Source organism: Grus americana, chromosome 8 (genome assembly GCF_028858705.1).
Source record: "Grus americana isolate bGruAme1 chromosome 8, bGruAme1.mat, whole genome shotgun sequence".
Taxonomy (NCBI): domain Eukaryota; kingdom Metazoa; phylum Chordata; class Aves; order Gruiformes; family Gruidae; genus Grus; species Grus americana.
Window position 1 is genome coordinate 17,477,302 of NC_072859.1, and position 20,990 is coordinate 17,498,291.

At 36.0% G+C, this 20,990-nt stretch overlaps 1 protein-coding gene across 8 annotated transcripts in view; it reads left to right on the forward strand.

The window, feature by feature from the left end:
- The window catches only part of EVI5 (ecotropic viral integration site 5), an 81,454-nt gene that overhangs the window by 23,213 nt on the left and 37,251 nt on the right, over positions 1 to 20,990 (forward strand). For 5 of the 8 annotated variants that reach the window (XM_054834334.1, XM_054834335.1, XM_054834336.1 and 2 more), the window contains 10 exons: positions 841 to 930; positions 1,042 to 1,139; positions 2,553 to 2,613; positions 4,510 to 4,563; positions 6,976 to 7,008; positions 7,572 to 7,718; positions 14,447 to 14,581; positions 16,696 to 16,836; positions 17,365 to 17,523; positions 19,083 to 19,229. In XM_054834334.1, the coding sequence (XP_054690309.1) occupies positions 841 to 930; positions 1,042 to 1,139; positions 2,553 to 2,613; positions 4,510 to 4,563; positions 6,976 to 7,008; positions 7,572 to 7,718; positions 14,447 to 14,581; positions 16,696 to 16,836; positions 17,365 to 17,523; positions 19,083 to 19,229 (1,065 nt within the window). The remainder of the gene's footprint in view (positions 1 to 840; positions 931 to 1,041; positions 1,140 to 2,552; positions 2,614 to 4,509; positions 4,564 to 6,975; positions 7,009 to 7,571; positions 7,719 to 14,446; positions 14,582 to 16,695; positions 16,837 to 17,364; positions 17,524 to 19,082; positions 19,230 to 20,990) is intronic. The other 3 variants (XM_054834332.1, XM_054834337.1, XM_054834331.1) reach the window with 2 other exon arrangements.

Below are 20,990 nucleotides of genomic sequence, written 5' to 3' on the forward strand. Positions count from 1 at the left end.
TTTGTAGAGGACAATGTCTGCGTGTGTAGCTTGTCAAGGAAGAGCAACTAAATCTTTGAATGTAGCTACTGTATGCAACCAGATCGGTCAGTTCTGGATGCAGTGCAATAGCATTGCATACAACAAGGACATCAGTTTCTTAGTATTATAGGAAGTTTGGGGTGGAAAGTAATGCTGCTTTCAGGCCAAGAAGAGGGAGTGTTGGCATCTTCTATTGTCCAGATGATGAACAGTAGCCAAAGAAATATATGGAACTCTTCAGTGTCACTATCACGAAGGCACCCAAGTTGTGTTTAGGATTAGAGCTTTGTGTGACTGTTAACTGGTAACAAACCAAAGTTTATGGTCCATTTATGCTCTTTCTCTGCAATCATCTTTTAGAAAATAGGAAGTCAAAGGTGGATCCTTCCAGCTTACACTCAAGAATGTCCAAAATAGATAGTAGATATGAGTGAGACATTCCCTTGTATCTAAGTAGTTTCACTGCATTGTACCATGTCTGAAATTAGAATGGCTTTTTTAAGTAGTACCTGGAGGTTTTTGTACTAATAAATTTAAAGTGTTTGACAAAGCTGACATAAAGAACGCCTGTCACTCAAGAGTTTTTACTGCAGCTGGAGCCTCTCTGGGGGCATGTCTGGCATCAGGGCAGATAGCTGGACTACTTGTCCTTGGGGCAAAATAAGAAACCCAGAACCAGTTTGTTGAGAGACTTTTTCAGTAGCCCTTTTGCTTGTTTGAGAAACTAGGTGAGATTTCCAACATGAGTAAAAAGAATTATTCTGTAATGTTGACAATGCCATGAGTAATTGTTGGATATTTCTTAACCTCTGTTTTCAGGGTTTAGAGATAGTATTTCGAGTAGGTCTAGCAGTACTTCAGATGAACCAAGCAGAATTACTGCAACTTGACATGGAAGGAATGTTACAGGTAAATTAAACTTACAATAACTGTAAGATGTCTGAAATGTGCAGTGTGTGTGTGTGTGTATTTCCTTGCAGCTATTAATTACATGTAATCTTGTGCTCTGATTGCTTTTAGCACTTTCAAAAGGTCATTCCACATCAGTTTGACAGTGGTCCAGACAAATTAATCCAAGCATCTTACCAAGTCAAATACAATGCAAAAAAGATGAAAAAGTAGGTATAACATTTTGAGAAAATAGATTATACTGTTGCTAAGAGCTACTGTTTGTTCATCTTTAAAACTAGTTATTCAGTATTTCATTTTGAATTTGCCATCTTAAATTTTGGGGGTTTTTCACTATAGACAGTTAAAATGGAAGTTCCGTCTGCAAGAAAAATTTTCTAAAGCAGTATTTGCTAATTTTATTAAATATAATAAAGCTATATCTCATTTATAAAAATAACCTTAAAAGCTTTTGAAGAAAGGCAAGTAATGGGGAATTATAGCACTTCTGTAAACAGGATCCAAATAGGAAAAGCTGTGGAGGGGGTGAAGGGGTGAGGTTTTTTGGGGGAGGTATTGTTTTTTTTTCTCGAGGGTCAAATAGGGAAAGGAGGTTAAACTTTATGATCTGCCCGAATTCTAAAACTTTAGTTCTCAGTAACTGGAAGAGTATTCACAGTGCTACAGAGTGCATGTATAGTCAAGATTAGTGCTGTTTAAAATGTAAATTAATGAAACTTTGTAATACCATTGGTAATTGTAAAATAACTTTCACTTGAGGTTTGAAATCCTGAGCATAGTATTACTTTTTTTTAAGGTTAGTTGCATGTCATCTTTTCTGCCTTTGACAAATTATGTTTTGATGAGTCAAGTTGCACATATCGTGCTTTTCCAGGGTTAAGTTTGGTGATTCTCCAGCTGGTTGTAATGTATTGTACATTCACTGTTCTTGCACTGCTGACTGGGCTAGGGTCTTTCAAGCTGAAGTTGCCAATCCTTCTGTCAGTGGCCTATGACCAGTGCCATAGAGTGAGCAGTCCTTTCTAAAACAGAACTAGTAACAACACTTTCAGGAAGAACACTTTCTCTGAAACCTACTATAAGTGTATGTAGTTTAAAATCCTACCATTCTGAGTCTAAGCTTCCTTGGTTGCCTTCTGTAGAGGCATTGTTTATCTTGGCTTGTTTTTTTCTTGTTGCCACCTTTTTCAATTGGGACAGTTCTATAGTTTGCTGGAGAGGGGCCAAAATTGTTTTATATGTTTAAGAAATTTGTCTCAAATATCTTTGCATCTTTCTGTCTTCCAGGCTTTCCAAGCTGTTTTCTTTTGGCTGAATCTATTGAATTGACTATTGTATAATTACATTGAATGGTTATTACAGAGTAGCTCCAAATCATTGCCACTGTAAATGTATACAAGCAAGCACCTGCACTCCAGAGTGCTAGTTCAGAATCTGTTTGTATCTACAGAAGTCTTTGTTTAAACTTAATGTCTAGTCTAAATATTTACAGGAGTGTATTTCAAGTGGCCACTTAAACAGAGGGAATATCAATAATCTGTATCTCTGTTCTACTGTTGTTAGGTATTACACCAAGTTATCCACAAGTTTTCTAACCCTAAGTTACTATTTCTGATTTTTAGGTTAGAAAAGGAATACACTACAATAAAGACAAAAGAAATGGAAGAACAAGTTGAAATTAAAGTAAGAGAGCCTCAACAAACTTATCTATGGATCAGTTTAATTCCTAGATGTGGGGTTACATCTTTGATTGGTATATGTAGCAGGCCATGTAACTGAGGTCCCCCAAATTTTTTTTAGCATTTGTATTTGGGATGCCTGCTCGTAAAGTGAAATTATTGAGACTCATAATGGACACTCAAAGAAAAATCTCTGGAGACCTGCTGTACTTAGTTTCCATTACTTTCTACTTACTAAAACTCGATTACAGATGGCCTCATTCATCAGAGGTTCCAAATATGCTGGTTTAGATTAGGTGTCCCACACAGGAGCTTTGTAAGAAATGTATTAAGATAGACTTTATCAGAATGCACTTAAGTGGTTTATGATTGATTTTGAGACCTTGATTTTGCTTATGCATTGGACCCAAGACTGAGTGTCTTCTGTCTGTAGTCACTTTTTCTTTTGACGCTTCTGCAATTGATATATAATGTGGAAAAAAACCCCACCCTTTGAGTGCGATTTATGTTTCCCTTTTACTAACTGACCTACTTCCTGTACGTACTTAATAACTGCATCTTTTTGCTTTTGTGACATAAATAGGCTTTTGCTGCTTTTTTCCTTTTTTACATTTTTTTTTCACAGCATGGTCTTTGATCTGGATTTGCTTCCTTGTGACATATTTTTAGCCAGTTCCATGAGAAAAAGCAGTGGGAGAAATGATGGGCAAGTGTAGTATATAAAGCTTAGTAGAGGGAGTGAGGTAGAGCCTTACTTGTTCCCATCCACTGCTAGTCATTTTGCCTTTCAATATCCATTTCTAAGGCATTCATTCTTCAGAAAAATTCAGTGACATGCACCTGGGAGCACAAAGGTGTTCCAGGCTTTTTCACGCAGTGTGTTACCATTGTAACAGGCAGCAAGGCAGCAGCATTAGGACCTGCTGTAATGGCATCTCAAATCAGAAGATTTGCAGGACTCAAATGACAGCTCTCATAGAACAGGACAAAATAAAATTGACAACTGGAACTTTAGGATTTGAACTTACTTCAAATCCTTCCCTGCTCTCCCCCTTCCCCCCCAAAAAAAAACCCCACCCCAACATAAAGAAACAAAAACAATGGAAAAACTTCCCATGCACCCACCCAAACCCAGCAACCCCAAGCTGTCTGTGTCTAGGCCCTGCTTTGGGACCTTATATAAACCATTTCTGACTTACTCTCTCCTGCTGAGAAGCTCTGCTATTTCAGGGAGATGGAAAACCAAGCACATTGAGTCTGCTTCTTAGCCTGGCAGAGTAAAGCATTACTGAACTGATGTCCATGGCTCTGTTCTTAGGGATACAGATATCTATCTGAATGCTGACTGCTAAAATTTATAGGAAATGCACTGGTAAATTAAGCAATTCATTACAACTCTTTGTCACTTCTGGGGCATCTGAGGTAAATAGCTTTATAACCTTACAGATTAAATATTATTATATAACTTAGCATAAATTACTGGGAGCAAAAGGAAGGGAGGAAGCCTTGTAGCAATCTCATTAGCCTGTCCTAGTGCAGGGAGTGCACTTTTGTGTTTCTTAACTGCAAAGGCTGTGTCCAGCTCTGTTTCTGAAGAGGAGGCTGGCAGGTCTAATGTGTGGTGATGCCCTGTGGTTCACCTGCAGATATACTGCTTTCATCTAGTGCAATACAAATAAAACACAAGACTACTTCTTGTCTTTGCTGTATCAAACTGTTTAAACTCATGTTTTGAGTTAGTACATCATAAAAAAGGATGTTAAAAAGGTCACTAATTATTTTTGTATTTGTATTGATTTTCATAGATGTGATGAGATAAAAATGTTGTTAGCTTGCTTGGCTTTTATCAGACTTCCAGTCCATAACTTGAGAAATAAAATTCTGAACTGTTATCTTCCAGAGGTTACGAACTGAAAATAGACTCCTAAAACAGCGCATTGAAACATTAGAAAAAGTAAGTATGTTGGTGGTTAGATTTAATCTGTGTTCATTTATACTTAAATTGATGGTAGTTTTATTATATGAAATAGGAATCTCAGAATTAGTTTACTGGTTCTCCTGCTAATCTATGGTGTTTACTAACAGTGCTTAGCCAAATAGCCTGGCAATAACAAAGCGATTAGGATCAGTGCTTGTAAATGTTTAAGGTTGTTTTGTCTGGCTCTTAGTGAATATGAAATCAGACATTCTGACATACCCAACTCTTGTTGTACTGTTTTCTTTCTGAATTAGAAGCATCTGTTCAAAGTCCAGAAGACTACATGAAATAGTGGACTGCTTGGGTGGAAAAGAGGTTATTGTGAGAGAATCCTCAGTTTTGAAAATCTGAAGTTGCTGGGTGTTTTTACATAGGAGCAAAATGACAGACCTACCAATGACCAGAGAGATGGAGAGGAAAGCAGATTATTCCATCACTAGTGAATATGGCAGTAGAGGGGTGGTGTTGCAGCATTCACATTCAGTACAGGAAGTCTGCTGTCATTAAGTTGTTTTACATAGTTTTGAATTTTTGTAGCAATTTTGGGTACGTGGTGGGGAGAATATCTTTTAAGATTTATTTCTCACAGATTTAGTCTGGAATAGAGTTTTGTTAGGCTGCTTTGTAACTGGATATAATGCTAAAAGTATGCATGATAACTGTTGTCAATACACTGCCAACATGCAGGCATTCTTCTCCAACGGCATCGTCCTGTATTCTGGTATCATGCCTCCTGTGACAGATTGCATCTGAGCTGGTCTGCTCTAGAATGAGAATGTTCTTGTTCATCTTAACCACCAATAGCAACTGTCTTTCAAGAAATGACATTGAATGCTCTTGTGAGTTGCAAAGAGTTGCTCATGTTTCATGGGGAAGAAGATGGTAGAGAGTCAATTTAGAGTGACATAATTGAAAGATGTCACACTTCAGATAGTAAATCCATTACAGTTTCTTGGAAAAAGAGTCAATCTATGTCAAATTCTAATTAATTGATTTCTGAAGATCGATGTTTGGAAAAGTGCACATAATGAGGACATATTATGAAAGTTTTGACCAAAAATACAATTTTATAAACATATTTGTTTCTATTATTGATAGTCCTGATAAAATTAACTGAAAAGAGCAGAGTCTTTTCAAGAAGTTTGAAGCTGTAGTGAATCACTTCAATGCTCTTGGCAAATTTGTAATAGTAAATATCCCTGTTTTATACTTAACTTGCAGAGGTGTTGGAAAGCAGATTTTTTTTTTTTGTATTAGCAACTCCGTGATGAACTGCCAGATGCTAGTGCCTTTGCAAATCCCATACTTAAAATTTCAGAATTCACTTTCAAAGTATTCCATTCTGACTGGAATTAGAACATTTCAAAATGAGAAAATGCTATTTATTAATAAGAACTTCTGAATATCATTATCATCACAGCATCTGAAAAACAGATCATAAAGTGTGAACAAACACATTCTGTTGGAAACTTCATTTTAAAATATTTTTTCCTTATCCTAATCTACATCATTTAGTTGTGACTTCCTTAGTGTACCTTAATGACAAACATCTTACCTTAACTTCTAAGTAACAGCTCTCATCAATGAGTTTGAACTTTAATTTTAATAAAAGTTCCAAGGACAAAGATAGTCTGTGGATGGATGTGTTCTCTGTTGTCAAATCTGCAAAAGTTGACTGTTTTCAAGGGTGATAGAGTAGAAATTAATTAAATGTGCAACTTTGGGAGGGGAAATGTAGTGCTTGTCAGCATGCATAAATAAAAATTTCTTTCCTGCAAAACTTTGGCAGGGAAAGAGAATCCATGAACTGCTCAATTGAGTTACTGCAAGAGTTCAGTAAAAAAAAATATTAGCAGTCATAGTTGAAATTTTCTACTTGTGTCTATCAGTTTGCACCACTTTCCTCCTTCATCTTTCTGGAAGCTTTAGTTCTGCATGAATGACTCAGTGCTTAGTGGAGTCTCCTTTGTGCTCAGATTATGCCTTCGTTTCGTGTTGGAGCTGGACCATAGACCACGTCTTCCATCTGTCTACTAATTATATCAGATAATGTATTAGTAACTTTTGTTAATTAGGGAAGCAACCTATTGAAATAAAACTACCCACTCTCCTGTAGGTAAATTGTAAGTGTTACAGAAATCTGACTTTGAGACCTTCTTGTATCAAAGATGGGCTGTGTTAAATCTATTGCAGAAAAGGCTGCTTCCTGGGACTTTCAGGCTGAGTTGCCTTAATTTATAGGGAAAGTTGTTAATTTTGCAAAAAGTGTTTGTACAGAAAATGGGTAGAATTTGGGCAGTTTCTCTCAGCTCTTTTTTTGTCACTATTATCACCCCTTTGGTTTTGGTTCTTCTTTTCCTTATTCCTTTCCAAATTTTTCCTTTGTAGGAAAGTGCTTCCTTGGCAGATAGATTGATACAGGTATAGTCTTTTAGTCTTTTTCTGTATGACTCTCTTCCTACTCTCAAAGAAAACCCAAACTGCTTTAATGCATGCATATTTGCATGCTGTACTCTATCCCTGCCTTGCTGATTTGGAATAAACATAGCGCTAATTTCTTGCTAGAACCTTGTTTAATTTTATTTACTAAAAATAGATAAACCCAATACCTGCACGTTATAATATTTTGCCTAACCTAATGTAATTTTTTGGTACAAATTCCTATGACAAATGGATTCTATGACACTGTATTAACACTAAAATTGAATATTGGGAACTTAAATCTGTGCATGTACAACTGAGTAATATTGCATGAAAGGAATTTTACTGCATGCAAGTACGCAATTGTTCTTGCTAAACGGATGCTGAACTCTAATAAAGTACTAAAGCAGCTGTTTAGTATTACTTGTCCTAAAACTTCTACCAATTGTACTCTATGCTGTTTGCAAAACCAATCTGATGAAATAAGCAGCTAAGCATCACAAAGGCAGTCTTTCTTGGATTTGTCTTCAATTGCTTAAAAAAAAATAAAATTATGTCCTAAGGGACAAGTGACAAGGGCCCAGGAGGCTGAGGAAAACTACCTCATAAAACGGGAGCTGGCCACCATCAAACAGCAGAGTGATGAGGCCACTACTAAACTGGAGCAAGCTGAGAATACCATCAGGGAGCTCCAGCAGCAGCAGCAATGGGTAAGGAGCCTGGCAGCACATCATCTCATCTTTTTCACTCACTTGTGTTTATTTTTCCTCATCATGACATGGTCTCTGTGCTGTCTTTGTAAATGCTTGTTCATTGTGATTTGCATTCTTAAAATTACACAAATTGGTCTAAGTGGTATTTTGTTCTGTTCTTACTGATAGATGAGATTCATAACCCTGGAAAGATCTAAGTTATTAGTTTAAAAAAACCACAACAAAACACACCAAGCTAAATACCCAACAACAAAAATCCCAAGCCAAAACCCCACCACCACCAAAGAAATACTAACAAAACACCACACAAAACCTTTGATAGCTCCTAGTGATAAAAATCAAGCCATTGCAATCTGTGGCACTCCGAATACTCAAATTTGAGAGTTGATTCATAATACCTTTAGCTTCTCATTTAAGTCACTCTTCTATGTTAACATTTCTTCTGTGTACCTGTATTTTTTTCCTAGCATGCTTAAATTTGCTGCTTGCAAAAATAGAAGGGTATTGTCCGAGTTAGGAACTACAAGACTTTATTAAAAGGTGTGGGCTTATGTGCAGATAAAGCAGGAAAATAGCTTTTAGCAACTGTATGTAGTACTATGTATGTGCTATGTGGTTTCAATAATATAATGTGCAAGGCTTCAGACCACTTAGGAAGTGCTCAGTATTTTCTCTTGAAAGAGGGAGTGAAGCAGTTTCAGCAATCTTCACTTGCTAAGTAAACTGCACTACCAGTGTTGACGTGAATATGCTCATACTGTTTTAAGTGATATCCAAGTACTTATCTGAAGCCCTGGGCATTTCAGGTGTTTGAAATAGTACTTTTCTAGAACTAGAGCATACTGCAGCTGCTTACCATATCCCTTACAAGCAATATAGCAGTTTGTTTTACACATCTTCCACCAAAGCTCTGGAAATACTTGTATCTCTTGTTGGAAGGTGGAGATGAGATTTACTGTTAGACTGAAATCATAACTTAAATGCAACATTATAGAAATGTTATGTCTGTTTAATGCATTTCAGTGTAAAAAAGGTACATCTTTTAGAATAGTTGCAAGGAGTTATTACTCTGTAATGTTGCTTTCTATTTAACTTTAGCGATTTCTTTAGGAGGAAAAAAACATGAAGAAATTATGATCAGGAAGCTTTTGAAAACTTTAGGTATGTTGTAATCTTTCAAGTGAAATAAAATGAGAAGTGTTTATAGACTTGGGTAGCCAGCTGTTTGCTCTCTGATTACAATAGTACACATGCTTTTGGAATGTGTTTTTGGAGGCATCCATGTTACCTGCACTCAATTAAAAGCTATTAAGATACTAAAATGCTATATTTATCTATTGGTTAATTGATGGGTAATATGACTTTTAAAGCTAATGCTTTTAATTATGCTGGGGACCTTATTAAGTATCAATGATGGGGAAGCCTGGCAGGTTGGCTAGGCTTGGGGAACTGGTCCTGAGCAAAACTGTAAATAACTGTGGATTGAGGGCAGAAGATTAGACAGGTACTACATGACCAGAGAGTAAGTAAAACACAAGAATGGGCAGTTAACTTAAGAGCCGCATTTCCTACTCTGCATGCTTGCAGCCTTGTTTTCCTATCATCATTTAATTGGAGGAAATAGTCTCACTATGAGGCTGTAAATCCAGGTGGTTAGAGGGTTTTGTGCCTAGCAGCTGGCTAATTCTGAAGTGTGAGGAATAGCACTGTGGTTTTGAGGACCATGTGAATTAACTTAGACAATGTGGTAAAAGTGTTAAGATGGTTTCAATTAGTAGTTCCCTAGATTCTGCTGTATTAGTAAAATTTGTAATTGAACAGGCTTTTAACTTTTGTTTCCAAGCTTGGAAATAGGAGCAACAAATGTGAACAGCTGTGTACACTTAGGGCACCTCCTTGTGGAAATCCATGGATTTCTTCTGAATTTTGGCATTTCACTTAAAGTAGAGCATACCAATAAATCTTCCTGCCACTTCCTAGTGCCAGTAGCTTTGCTCTGGCAATACTCCTCTTCAGTATTGTCTTGCAAATACTTGCTTTCCTTTTTTTCTCCCAATTATTTTAGCCTTGTTTATGATTAGCAAAAATGATTGCAGTAACCTTATGGCAACATAGTTTATCTGTACTTATGTAGGATAGATGCTGTACCTTTATATATTATAGTCTGTATCTTTTCCAAACTTGAGCTGTTTCAGCATGATAGAAACTGTAAAGTTTGGGTAAGAATTTCTGAACAGGAATGTATGAAAAGAACTGCATGTGGATACTTGTAGTTGCCTCTTCTGAACAACACTATGGGATTTCAAAAAAAAAAAAAAGAAAATAAAACACAACCTGCTTTTGCTTGTAAATCATGAGGCAGGAGAAACAAGAGTAGGGCTTTTTGTTTTGTTGGTAGCAAAAATATCTAAACCATGGTATTTCTAAGAAGGCTAAAATATCCTTTGTAAAAAGGTTATGCATTTGTATTTAAATATAATGTAGGGTTTATTCTATCTGTTCTATGAGATTTGATAGCACAAGTTGGATGGCTTAAAGGTAAGTATTGAGTGTCATTAAATGTATTCTACATATTTCTGAATATATTTAAGGTCATTTGGAAGGGGAAGAGGAAGTGAAAAATAATAAAGTTTGAGATGGAGACTTTATACTTAACCTTACTTTGGATGCAAACTTTTAGATCTTAGTAGAGAGCAACTGTGTCAGTGTAAAGGTTTTAAAAACGGTACATAACGTGCACTTTTTTATATTGATAAATAATTATAAAGCTAACAATATTCTGAAGTGCTCTTGGAGTTCAGTGCTTCAGCTACCTAAACACTTGCCTGAATGGTTTTGAAGAGAACGGTACTAATCTGTCTTTGGCTCGTCTAATCTTTAAATAAAGAAACTTGCCAACGGCTTCTAGATGTGAGGGGTAACCAAAAGATTAAGAGGAAGGCAGCTTCTTCCTCATACTGCTAGTAAAGCAAGAACCGCATAGATGAAGTTGTGCCTGACTTCAAGAGAATACAGAAGGTTTTCTTCTGAGGCATGCTGAGAGTGATGGTATTTGAGGAATTAAGGGTGAGGGTAATCAGCCTGTTTAACCTACTCCTGATAATTGTGCTGAATGCTTTTCTGTTCTTTCTCCTGTTTTTTCTAAATGAAAAAGGTAGCTTCTGCTGGATGTATAAAAATGAATAATTTAATTATTTCTGCCAGTTAAATATACTGTCAGAACACAAACCTTAGTCTTTCCCAGTGATACTGTAATTTTCAGTGATTACACAGTTTACAGTCTGAATGCCTGAAAACAGAATCTAAGAAATGAGAGGCAGTTCAAGCTAAAATAATTTCACATCTTATTTTGAAGAAAGCTCTTCAAGTATATTATATGAAGATAGAATTAATTGACTAAACATTCAGATGGCAGCATATGCATTTTTAAAGGTAATTTATAGCCATGTATGTGGTTACTGTTACAGCAATTCCATAATGCATAGTTTCTTTTCAGAAACTCATGCTAAAATGACTAATAATAATAAAGAGCATAATAACTGATATAGGAAATATATGCTTGTAAATGAGTGTTGCAACCTTATGGAAGGCTTCACTTTATTTTACAGTATACTTTTTTTAATACTATGTTCTGATTTGCAACCAAAAACCAGAAAATAAAAATACTGTATGTAGTAAAATACTACAGTTAGTGCTTAACTGTGTAAACGAAGTTAGCTGGGCAGCTGCTGAACAATCTGTCCTTCAGTATAGAGTACTAGAAAAGCACTCTGTAATTACATGTACTAATCTGTCATCGGTCAATATAGTATTAGAAATGGTTGTGTCAGTCTGAGATCTTACTGTTTCTGTGATTTTTAAGAAAAGTTGGGGGGAAAATAAATCCATTTGTGTGAAGCCAAGCAAGAACTTGTTTCTTTCAGAAGTAAATGACTGTAGAACTGCATTTTTAGTGCTTTATATTACAGACATCTTTTCAACACAGCTAAGAAAAACAGTGTTACTGTGGTTAAAATGTTTGGCTGGTGCCTGGAAATCTGGATTCACGTTGTGATTGTCACAAATTCTAGGGCTTAAGGCAAGTATATAAAAGCAGGTTTTTTGCAAAAATAGTCTTAAAGTAGTTTTCAAACATTGTTTTGACTATAAACTCATATTATCTTTATATACTGAATTATTAAAATTGTGTGGTTTTTTAAGGAGCAAAAATCATACCTTTGAACTTGTGAATACTGTTTTTTAAATCTGTTTTGATCTCGGCTGTGGTTTTTTTGCCAGTCTATCAAGACTTGATTTAAAGTTTGTGGCTAAATAGATAAGTACTCCTAACATATTTCTTAGGTGAAATCTAAAGACAGATTTAAAGAAGGCATGATTTGTGCCTGAAACTGGATAAGTAACTTTTCTTACAGTCTCCATTACTTATTATTTGACAAACATCAGTTAGATTTTTGTACTCCAAAACACTTTAGAGTAAACTTACATTTTGTTGCAAAATCAGGATGTATTCAGCTCTTCAAATCTGCTGTTTTCACTCAAGAGGACTTCTTAACTGAGGAAAGCACACTGTACTCATTCTTGTTCCGTATGTATCATAAGCAGAATCTGGAACAAGAAACATAAAGTCCATTTAAGGTGCTGTTGTGTATCATCTGATGAACTTGTACAAACAGCCTGGGAATAAGAAAGAGCTGTTGCCTATTCTCTGCATGTTACATATGCTACTTATGCTCCTATATTACACTTACTGTGTAAAGCAGTTGTAGAAATGCATCAGCATTGTCCACCCATCCTCTCCTTACAGTCAAATCAGGGTTACCTCCACTGCTTGCTGAGGCAAAGACACTATGTGGGTTGAAAAAAAAAATGAATTAATTTAGTATTGTATAAGGGAAAACTAATATTAAATATACTATGATCTTTGTATGTATGTGTGAATCTTAAGCATTCTGTGCTCAACTGCAGTTAAGTAGGATGAGCACTTAAATGGATAGTCTCAGTGACACTAAAGACTACCTGCATGAGTTATATTTGCCTTTTAATGCTTTGTAAATATCCCCTCCATTACAGATCCACGTAGACATGTATGTAAGAAATACAATTTATTGTAACACTAAGGTTCATTAGTGTAGATGATGAATTTGGATTGTACTGTAAGTCATGACGAAAGGCTTAGCTGGCATGCAGAAGTATAAAAATAAATTAAAAACATTTCCTTAAGCATGTAGTTACATGTTGTAAATACTTGTTTTGTCTTGTTTGCCTTCAGTTTGTGCATTAAAGGTCAGGGGATGTCATACCCAAACAGAAGCATATGGAACTGAAGACTTTTCTGTTCATTTTGTAAACTGATTTTAGATACAGAAAACTAAATCGTTTGATGCAAACATAAAATAAAGTAAGAAATAGTTGTATCTTGAGTATAACGAATACTCTATGGATTTTAAAGTTGCATTATTAATTGAATAAAACTTCATCTATGAATCCAAGTATAGTATTTATTCTTCACAATGTAGTTAATGGCCCCAAAGACGTATTAAATGATTTCCCTTTAAGCTTAATTTTTAGAGTAGCTATGCATACACAGTAACAAGGCAACTGCATTTGGGGGATTTCAAGACTTTTTTTCCTAAAACAGAAATTTAAATGCTGCTGATTTAGGATGGCACAGCCTGTCAAGCAAGTCTGACAATCTGTGGTGAATCTCAAGTCATTTTAAAGTTACCCAAGAAAGAAATAAAATGTATTTTGTAACTATTGACTGGAGGAAAAAGTTAAGTGGGGCTTTTGAATACAAACACTTAGTGTGACTTCAGTTGTATCTGTTGAAAGATGCAGTTTCATGAAATTGTGCTTCAGCAAGCAAAAGGATAGATTTCACTTTTAATTCCGCTTAATCAACAGTCATGAAATAAGTTAATGGTGAATTAACTTCTTTGAGCAGAACTGTGGGTTTTTTCCCCTTCCCCCAAAATATGGAAAGGTTGACTGTAAGTTCTGAACTGCTGCTTTATTACTGAGGGAATGCGTTTGGGTCTGTAAAACTGTCTGGGGATAGTCTTGGAGTAAGATCTGTATGGAAAGAACCAAATTTCTTTGTAGATTGGGCCTGCACTGTCTGTTTAGAAGGGGATATACTGCTACTTGTGCCTGGATTCTTGTAAATTCACAGGGCTTACCCTGGAGGAGAGTCTCAAAAGGAGTTTGTATAGTGTGAGCAAGCGAGAACCAAGGGTTGGAGTGGAAGAAAGGGGCAAACCAAAGTGATTGTGCGTTGAAGCATACGTGGCTTTATTTGAAATCCAAGATTATGGAAGGCTTCTGTTGAATCAAAGTTTGAGTGGGGATCAAGAAAGATACTTGTATTCACCTTGTAATTAGCTAGTCTTTCCTAAGCATCTTTGTGTATTACAAAATAATCACAGATCCTTTGAGAATTTTGGGTAACAATGACAAGTGTGAGTTGTTGCTCATCAGTACTAATAGGAGACTCAGTTTGGTCTTACACATTTGACTATGTGGAGGTGCAGTTGTTTGAGGGGCATAGCATTAGGGTTCTTATTGTTGGCAGTCTGGATGGACATGTTAGTAGACTTGTATAAGGTAAGCACTTCTGTTGATCTTAAGCTAGTATTCCTCATGTTAAATATTTGAATGTATGTTTCACTCCAAATCCGGCAAACCATCTGTGCTTCATACTAAATATATTTCTGCAAACTTTGTAGCATAAATGCAGTTCACGATACAGTGAAGACTTTGTGCTACAGCTGGAAAAAGAGCTGGTCCAAGCCAGGCTGAGTGAAGCAGAATCCCATTGTGCCCTGAAGGAGATGCAAGATAAAGTTCTAGAGATGGAAAAGGTAAACCAAACTAGGACCCTCTGTACAAAATAGCACTAGAAACAGAATGCAAGTCCCTGTAATTCTTCTCATAATTGTGCTCTAGAATCTTCTCCTCTGTTTTCACCATTGCAAGATGCTTTTCAATCCTGAAGTTAATATAGCAAAAAAACTAAGGTCTTTTTGCACTGAGAAAGGTTTATGAAGAATGGATCCCTTTTCTCCTGTTCCTGAAGCCCACTGCAGTGGAAAACTTGGATTCTGGTGGAGGTTTTAGAGTAAACATCAATTGTTTCAAAATTACATCCTGCAACAAGAGCAGTAGGTTTCTGGTAAGCATTGAGGTGATGTGAAACCAAACAATTTGGGAGGGGAGAGGAGAGTTCAACATCACCATTCCTAGGTCTTGTTCTGGAGTATCTCCCGCTTTGTCCCATTGTGGGCAGGGAAAGAATACTGCCACTGAGTATCAAAATCTCTACTGCTTTTTGGGTGCCATCCCAGCTTGTAACTTACTGATGCCAGAGTTCAAGCTGTACTCAGACCAACTGTCAAACATTTACCTTTCTTTGAAGAAAAACTTCACTGCAAAATAAAAGAGAAAAAAGGAAAGAAAAACCTCATTTACAGACCTAACATAAAGCACGCTTTTTAGATCCTGTCGTATTGGCTTTGGAAATTATTTCCTCTTGGGAATTTTAAAGAGCTGTATACTTAGGAATGTGGTCAGAACTTACCTAATTAGATTAACCCACTGGAGTCAAGATTTTATTTTTTAATTATCTGAGGGGCTTGATGGTAGTCTGACAGATTAGTAGTGTAATAGTTATTACTGTACTGAACATTGGTAAGAATTCAGGATCCAAGATATTTTTCAAAGTTCAGAAAGACTACTACTTTCATCAGCATGAAGATAGCATACACTGAAAACTTAAATGTGAAGAAAAACTGGAGCAGTGCATGAAATTCCAGTGTACCAGACAAACTCCAATGTCTAGTAGTACTTCAATCTGTCATAATGAACTTAGGCATGTGAGAAAGTGACTGAAGTTAACTCCCTCAAACTCCTACACACACAGCTCTTTACTGCTATTGGTAATATTTCATGTAATGTGGGAGAATTCTGCTCAGTAACCCAAGACTTCCATGGCTATACTGACAGTGATGTGAACATTCAGAAACACGCCCTAAGCCAATGCTTGGATCCCACGATTTTGAAACAGAGATGCTAATGGCTGTTGTTTTGTGTTCTGTTAATGTTAATAATGTATTTTACTCTCAAGAAAGTCTGGCAACTGTCACAGTATTACATAGCTACAAAACCACTTGATTTTGCTGAAAATTACTACTGAGAAATACCGTAGAAAGTGACAAGGCACAGTTCAACTTTGAGTGTTTGGTAACCAATGATTCTGTGTAGGGATATTGTAGTTAGGCAGACTGCGTCCTCTTTCTTCCCCTCTGTTCTCCAGCCACTCAATTTCTATTATTATGCTTTCACCAGTTTTACATTCACCGAGTCCCTTGTGCTGTCTGTCTTCCTGTTTTCTGTTTTGCTTTCTCTAGTCTTTCTACTTTTTTCTCTCATGTTTTTTATAAACATCCATGCACTTTCATCTGTAAGACCTTTTCTTGACTGGTTGTTGTTTATAAATATTAATGGATGGTTCTGTTGTCAACATATCTCCTTTTCAAAGGTGGATGACCTACTTCTCAAAATGTTTTAATTTATTAGCTTTCCTGTAAGTCTAAATAAAAGTTATAACTCTAAAAGTGTGATTTCAGTTCCTCATTTGCTTTACTTTTATCAACTAGCTCAAAATCTTTCAGACTTCTCTCCATATATTTGATGATGTGTGCAAATAGTGTAAATGCTTTGTTAGGGATACTATCCAGGGAAGTCTGGAAGTCAGAATACCTTGTCAATTTTTTCTGTAGTTGGCACTTGGAAGATATTCATACTTGCTATATCTAGGAACTTAGATTTTTGAGGGATTTTATTTTGCAAGGTATGCATAATTAAGAAAGTTTGGTTAGTAATAAGAGTTATCATTCCATGTCTATGTTCTTGGAGTGGGTCTTGCTAAGCACAATTTTATTCAAATACATATTTAAGAGGATGGTCCTTGTTGCAGAGGAACAGCTCTCTCCCTGATGAGGAAAATCTTGCTAGACTACAAGAAGAACTGATTGCAGTAAAATTAAGAGAAGCAGAAGCTCTGACAGGTCTCAAAGAACTACGGCAGCAAGTCAAAGATTTGGAGGAACACTGGCAGGTATGGGTAGTGATGCACTTTTAACAATTTTTATTTTCAATGAAAGCAAAAGACTACGTCATTTTGAGATGTAGAGATCAAGTAGAAACTAGTGATTGTGGATCAAGCCGCTGAGGTGAGAAAATCTCTAAACACAGCTGCCACAAGAAATTTTGCTTCAAAAGTGTGTTAGAAATTGATCCCTAGTTGTTACAGATGGTAGAGAGCCTGTGCTACCGGCTAACCATTCTGGTAGAAAGGAAGTACCTGATCAGTACTCCTACTTCACTAAATGTTAATAAGGGCTAGAAACAGGCAAAAGCCTCAGGATATACTTGCAATTCACTGACTTACTGTAGCTGGGAATTACTGTCTTCAGCCTTTTAATTGTCTCTTCCTAAAACTAGTAAGTTTGCATGGGTTTCTAGTTTTTAGGACAAACAGGAGCACTATAGCAGCTTGTCCCCATATAACTCTGAGACCTTAAATGAAATAAGAAAACACCAGGAAAGAGCAGGCATTATCAGCAATGGCATGCTATTTTTTTAGCGTCATCTAGCTCGTACCACTGGGAGATGGAAAGATCCTCCCAGAAAAAACACAGTGAATGAGCTACAGGATGAGCTGATGACAGTCCGACTGAGAGAAGCAGAAACTCAGGCTGAACTGAAAGAGACCAAACAAAGAATGATGGAGATGGAAACACAGGTATGTATGTTATTGAATGCTAGCATGTGTGAATTGAGCTGAATGCTTGCAAATTGGTGTCAAATGGTAGATATCCAATGATGATCTTTACCATCTACAGGCATGACTTAATTCCAAAATGCACTTTTTTTAGTGCTGTTAGAGTAAGAGGGAGAATCTAGTGCTTTAATGCCTAAAGACTTACTTTAATGTCTCTTCCTTGTCTTTTCCAGGACTATGCTTTCTGAATTTCTAATTTGGACTAATTGGTAGACTCTGTGAATGTGTGTGAATCTTAATTCATTAAAATGTAACTGGTCTAACAACAAAAGTACATTTAAGGTGTTTAAAAATTTACAAGCCTAATTGATGATTCTGATAATAGTAATTCTAATTCTTTAAATGACAGTGGTTTTGTTCTTGTGAAGTTGCCTATACTGGATTATCCACTGAGGTCATGAATCTAGTTACTCAAGTGTGGACTCTGAGCAAAACAGCTTCATGTTGTTGGGTTTTTCATCAGAAGCTTTACCTTTCATGTTGCAGGAAATAAGTGTGATTCACCATTGCTGAGATTTGTGCAGAAAAGACAAAAATAACTTGTCTGCCAAGATTTTTTTTTGTGCAACTATGGAATAAGTTGTTTTTAAGCAAACAAATCTGAAATCAAAGTGCAGTAAAGTTGGTGAGTTCATATTATATTAGTGAACTCTCAACTGAATCAATAGGTACAGTGTGCTGGTGATTGAGAAGTATTTGTAACAGGCTTTTGAGAAATCTTCCCATGAAATAGCTGCTAAATGTAACTGTTACTTGGAGACCTGTGCATCCAAAAGGCTAAACAGACAAAAAAACTTGACAAACCAGTCCCAGAAACCAGGAGGGCATGTAAGGATGTGCTGCTGAAGAGATGAGCTACCTGCAAGGCACGTGGTGGCTTATTTCTGATGGAGGCACCACTTTTTCTATACCAAGTGAATAAGTTTCCTCTTGCCTTAACTTTTAAAACTTTCATTGAAGTGTTAACACTGTTTCACTAGTTAACAAGTGCTTTTGTTTTGTTGCTTTTTCCTATCTGTGTTTTTATTTCAGTCAGTAGAGGGCATAGGTATCCTGCTGTGTGAATTATACGTATTAAAGTCACAAGACCTCTAGGTTGGATCTTAATTAGGGTGCCATGTTACTCTCAGGAATTCACTGGACAGAAATGTGCACGTAGTATTTCTGACATACCTGAAGTTTCTTGGATGCATCAACTTGTTGCTGTAGTTAGGGTACAAATTCACAAAATCTTTGCCTTACCTAATCAAGAGATTGGAAAAAAAAAACCCAAAAACATATGTACAGGAGCTCTACAATAATGTTCTTACAATAAGTCATCTGTTTAAAAGGAATTTGAATATCCTAGTCATAAACCAAATGTCATCCAAATTTTTCTGATTATATTTGGAAAATTCTGAATGCTTGCTTCATCAGAATTTTTAATTGTGAATGTCTGTTTTCTTGTCAGACTTCAGAGTTAAATTAATATCAAAGATCTTTCCTTAACATTTTCTTTCCTTTTTTGTCATAAATTTCAGAATCAGATCAATAGTAACCATTTACGAAGGGCAGAGCAAGAGGTTACCAACCTACAGGGGAAGGTACAGTATCTTTCTGCACAGAACAAAGGACTTCTTGCTCAGTTGAATGAAGCAAAACGTAGACAAGCAGAGATTGAATGCAAGGTAAACAACATTGAATAGACTATTTGTGTGCTAACGTATACGCACTTTTTAGTCTTGTCTGCTATTATTGGATAGAATTGTGTCTTAATTGAGAAGTAGAAATCCCAAAACCAAAACTTTCTTTTGCGGATTTGACAATATCATCTTGAATTTACCATCTCACAAAAATCACTTGAGGTTTTGACAGAGCTGCTTCTTTGTGGTCCCACAAAGATAGACTTTTACTTTAAAGTGTGGTTCTACTCTGAAAAGCGTTTGTGTATAATACATAAAAAGACAGTCTTACACAACAGATTCTGATTACTGTGTATTCTGTCTTTAGTGACAGAAGAGGTTCATTACTTCAACACTGACTATTACTGCAGGATTAGTTTAGGTTCAAAAAAAGGGAGTGAAAGTAGTATTTGACGGGAGAGGTCTACAGAAGGGAGTGTTACAGTAGTCATTGCCTAATAGCAACTGGACTTTAAGGGGAAAACCCAAAAACACTGGGCAAAAGAGTCATTTTTAGTACTGTTAATGCACAAAAGAGAGCCCAATCTGATGCTTGTATCTGAGGCTTAATTAGTTAATCTTGTAACTAAATCCCTAACCATTTACTAATAACTTGTCTTTAACTTGTGCACACATAATATGGACAAGAAATAAAGGATAAGTCTTACAAGCTTTTTTCTCTTAACTTAGATGAAAATTTTCCTGAAATTGCTACAGATACTTATTTCAGAAAAGGGCAGTATTAGTTGACAAATCACTATAATTTATTATTTTCTAGAAACATGAAAACAACTTTTTACTTAAATCTTATTTCCAAAAGATGTCTGAATAGTCTTTTGTTGAATAATCACTGGTTTCCTAAGTGCTACTTTTTAATGTTGAGATTATTCTTACTGATCTTTTTCAATAGTCACAATCATGGTGATGTGTCTTTTCATATAACCCATAATTTCTTTGATTGGTTTTTAATCCTGAAGGTCCTCATTAATGCTTAAGAGATTGAGAGGGTGCATTTAATATTCTGAAGTCTTTATCTTGACTATAAAACCAGTAACATGTCTAACTTGACTAATGAGTTGATACACATGACTACTCTGACTGGGATAATTTGCTTGCAAAGTTGTGTTCTAACATGGGTTAGAGAAAAGTGTGATAGTAATAGACAGAGCACCAGTCAGATTTTTTTTTTAGAGATTCTCTGAAAGTAGCAGTGGTCAATAGCCAGTGAAATAGTGGTACTGACATACACTAACATTACATCCTGAAACTTGTTTTGCAGTCACTGATAGGAAGAATATTACTGTTTCCATTGCAACATGTTTTCCAAGTTGATGTATATGATGTAAAATGAAATATTACCAATTTGATCTGTATGTTACCTGCAGTTCTACTGTTTAACTGTGAGCTAGACTGTGACTTCTTTGTAATGATGCTTACCATATAGACTCCTGTACTGTTTAAATACACAAGGGTTTTTGCTAACTGTATCTAAAGATGCTCAAATTTAACTTGTTGGAAACTATCTTTCTGCAATGTAGTTTCCCCTCATACTCTCTTTTCCCCTCTACTTCTGATACTTGTTGTGAACTTTCATTCTCTAATAATTTATACAAACAATTCAGCAATGTTTTACAGATTTAATAAGAATGCTGTGTTGTCAAAAATTAAGCCATGTTAAACAATATATGTAAGTGTTCTCCCGCTCTTTAAATGGGACATAATGTGGTATTGAGCTTCCTGTTGCTGTTTCAAACTTATGAAAAACTT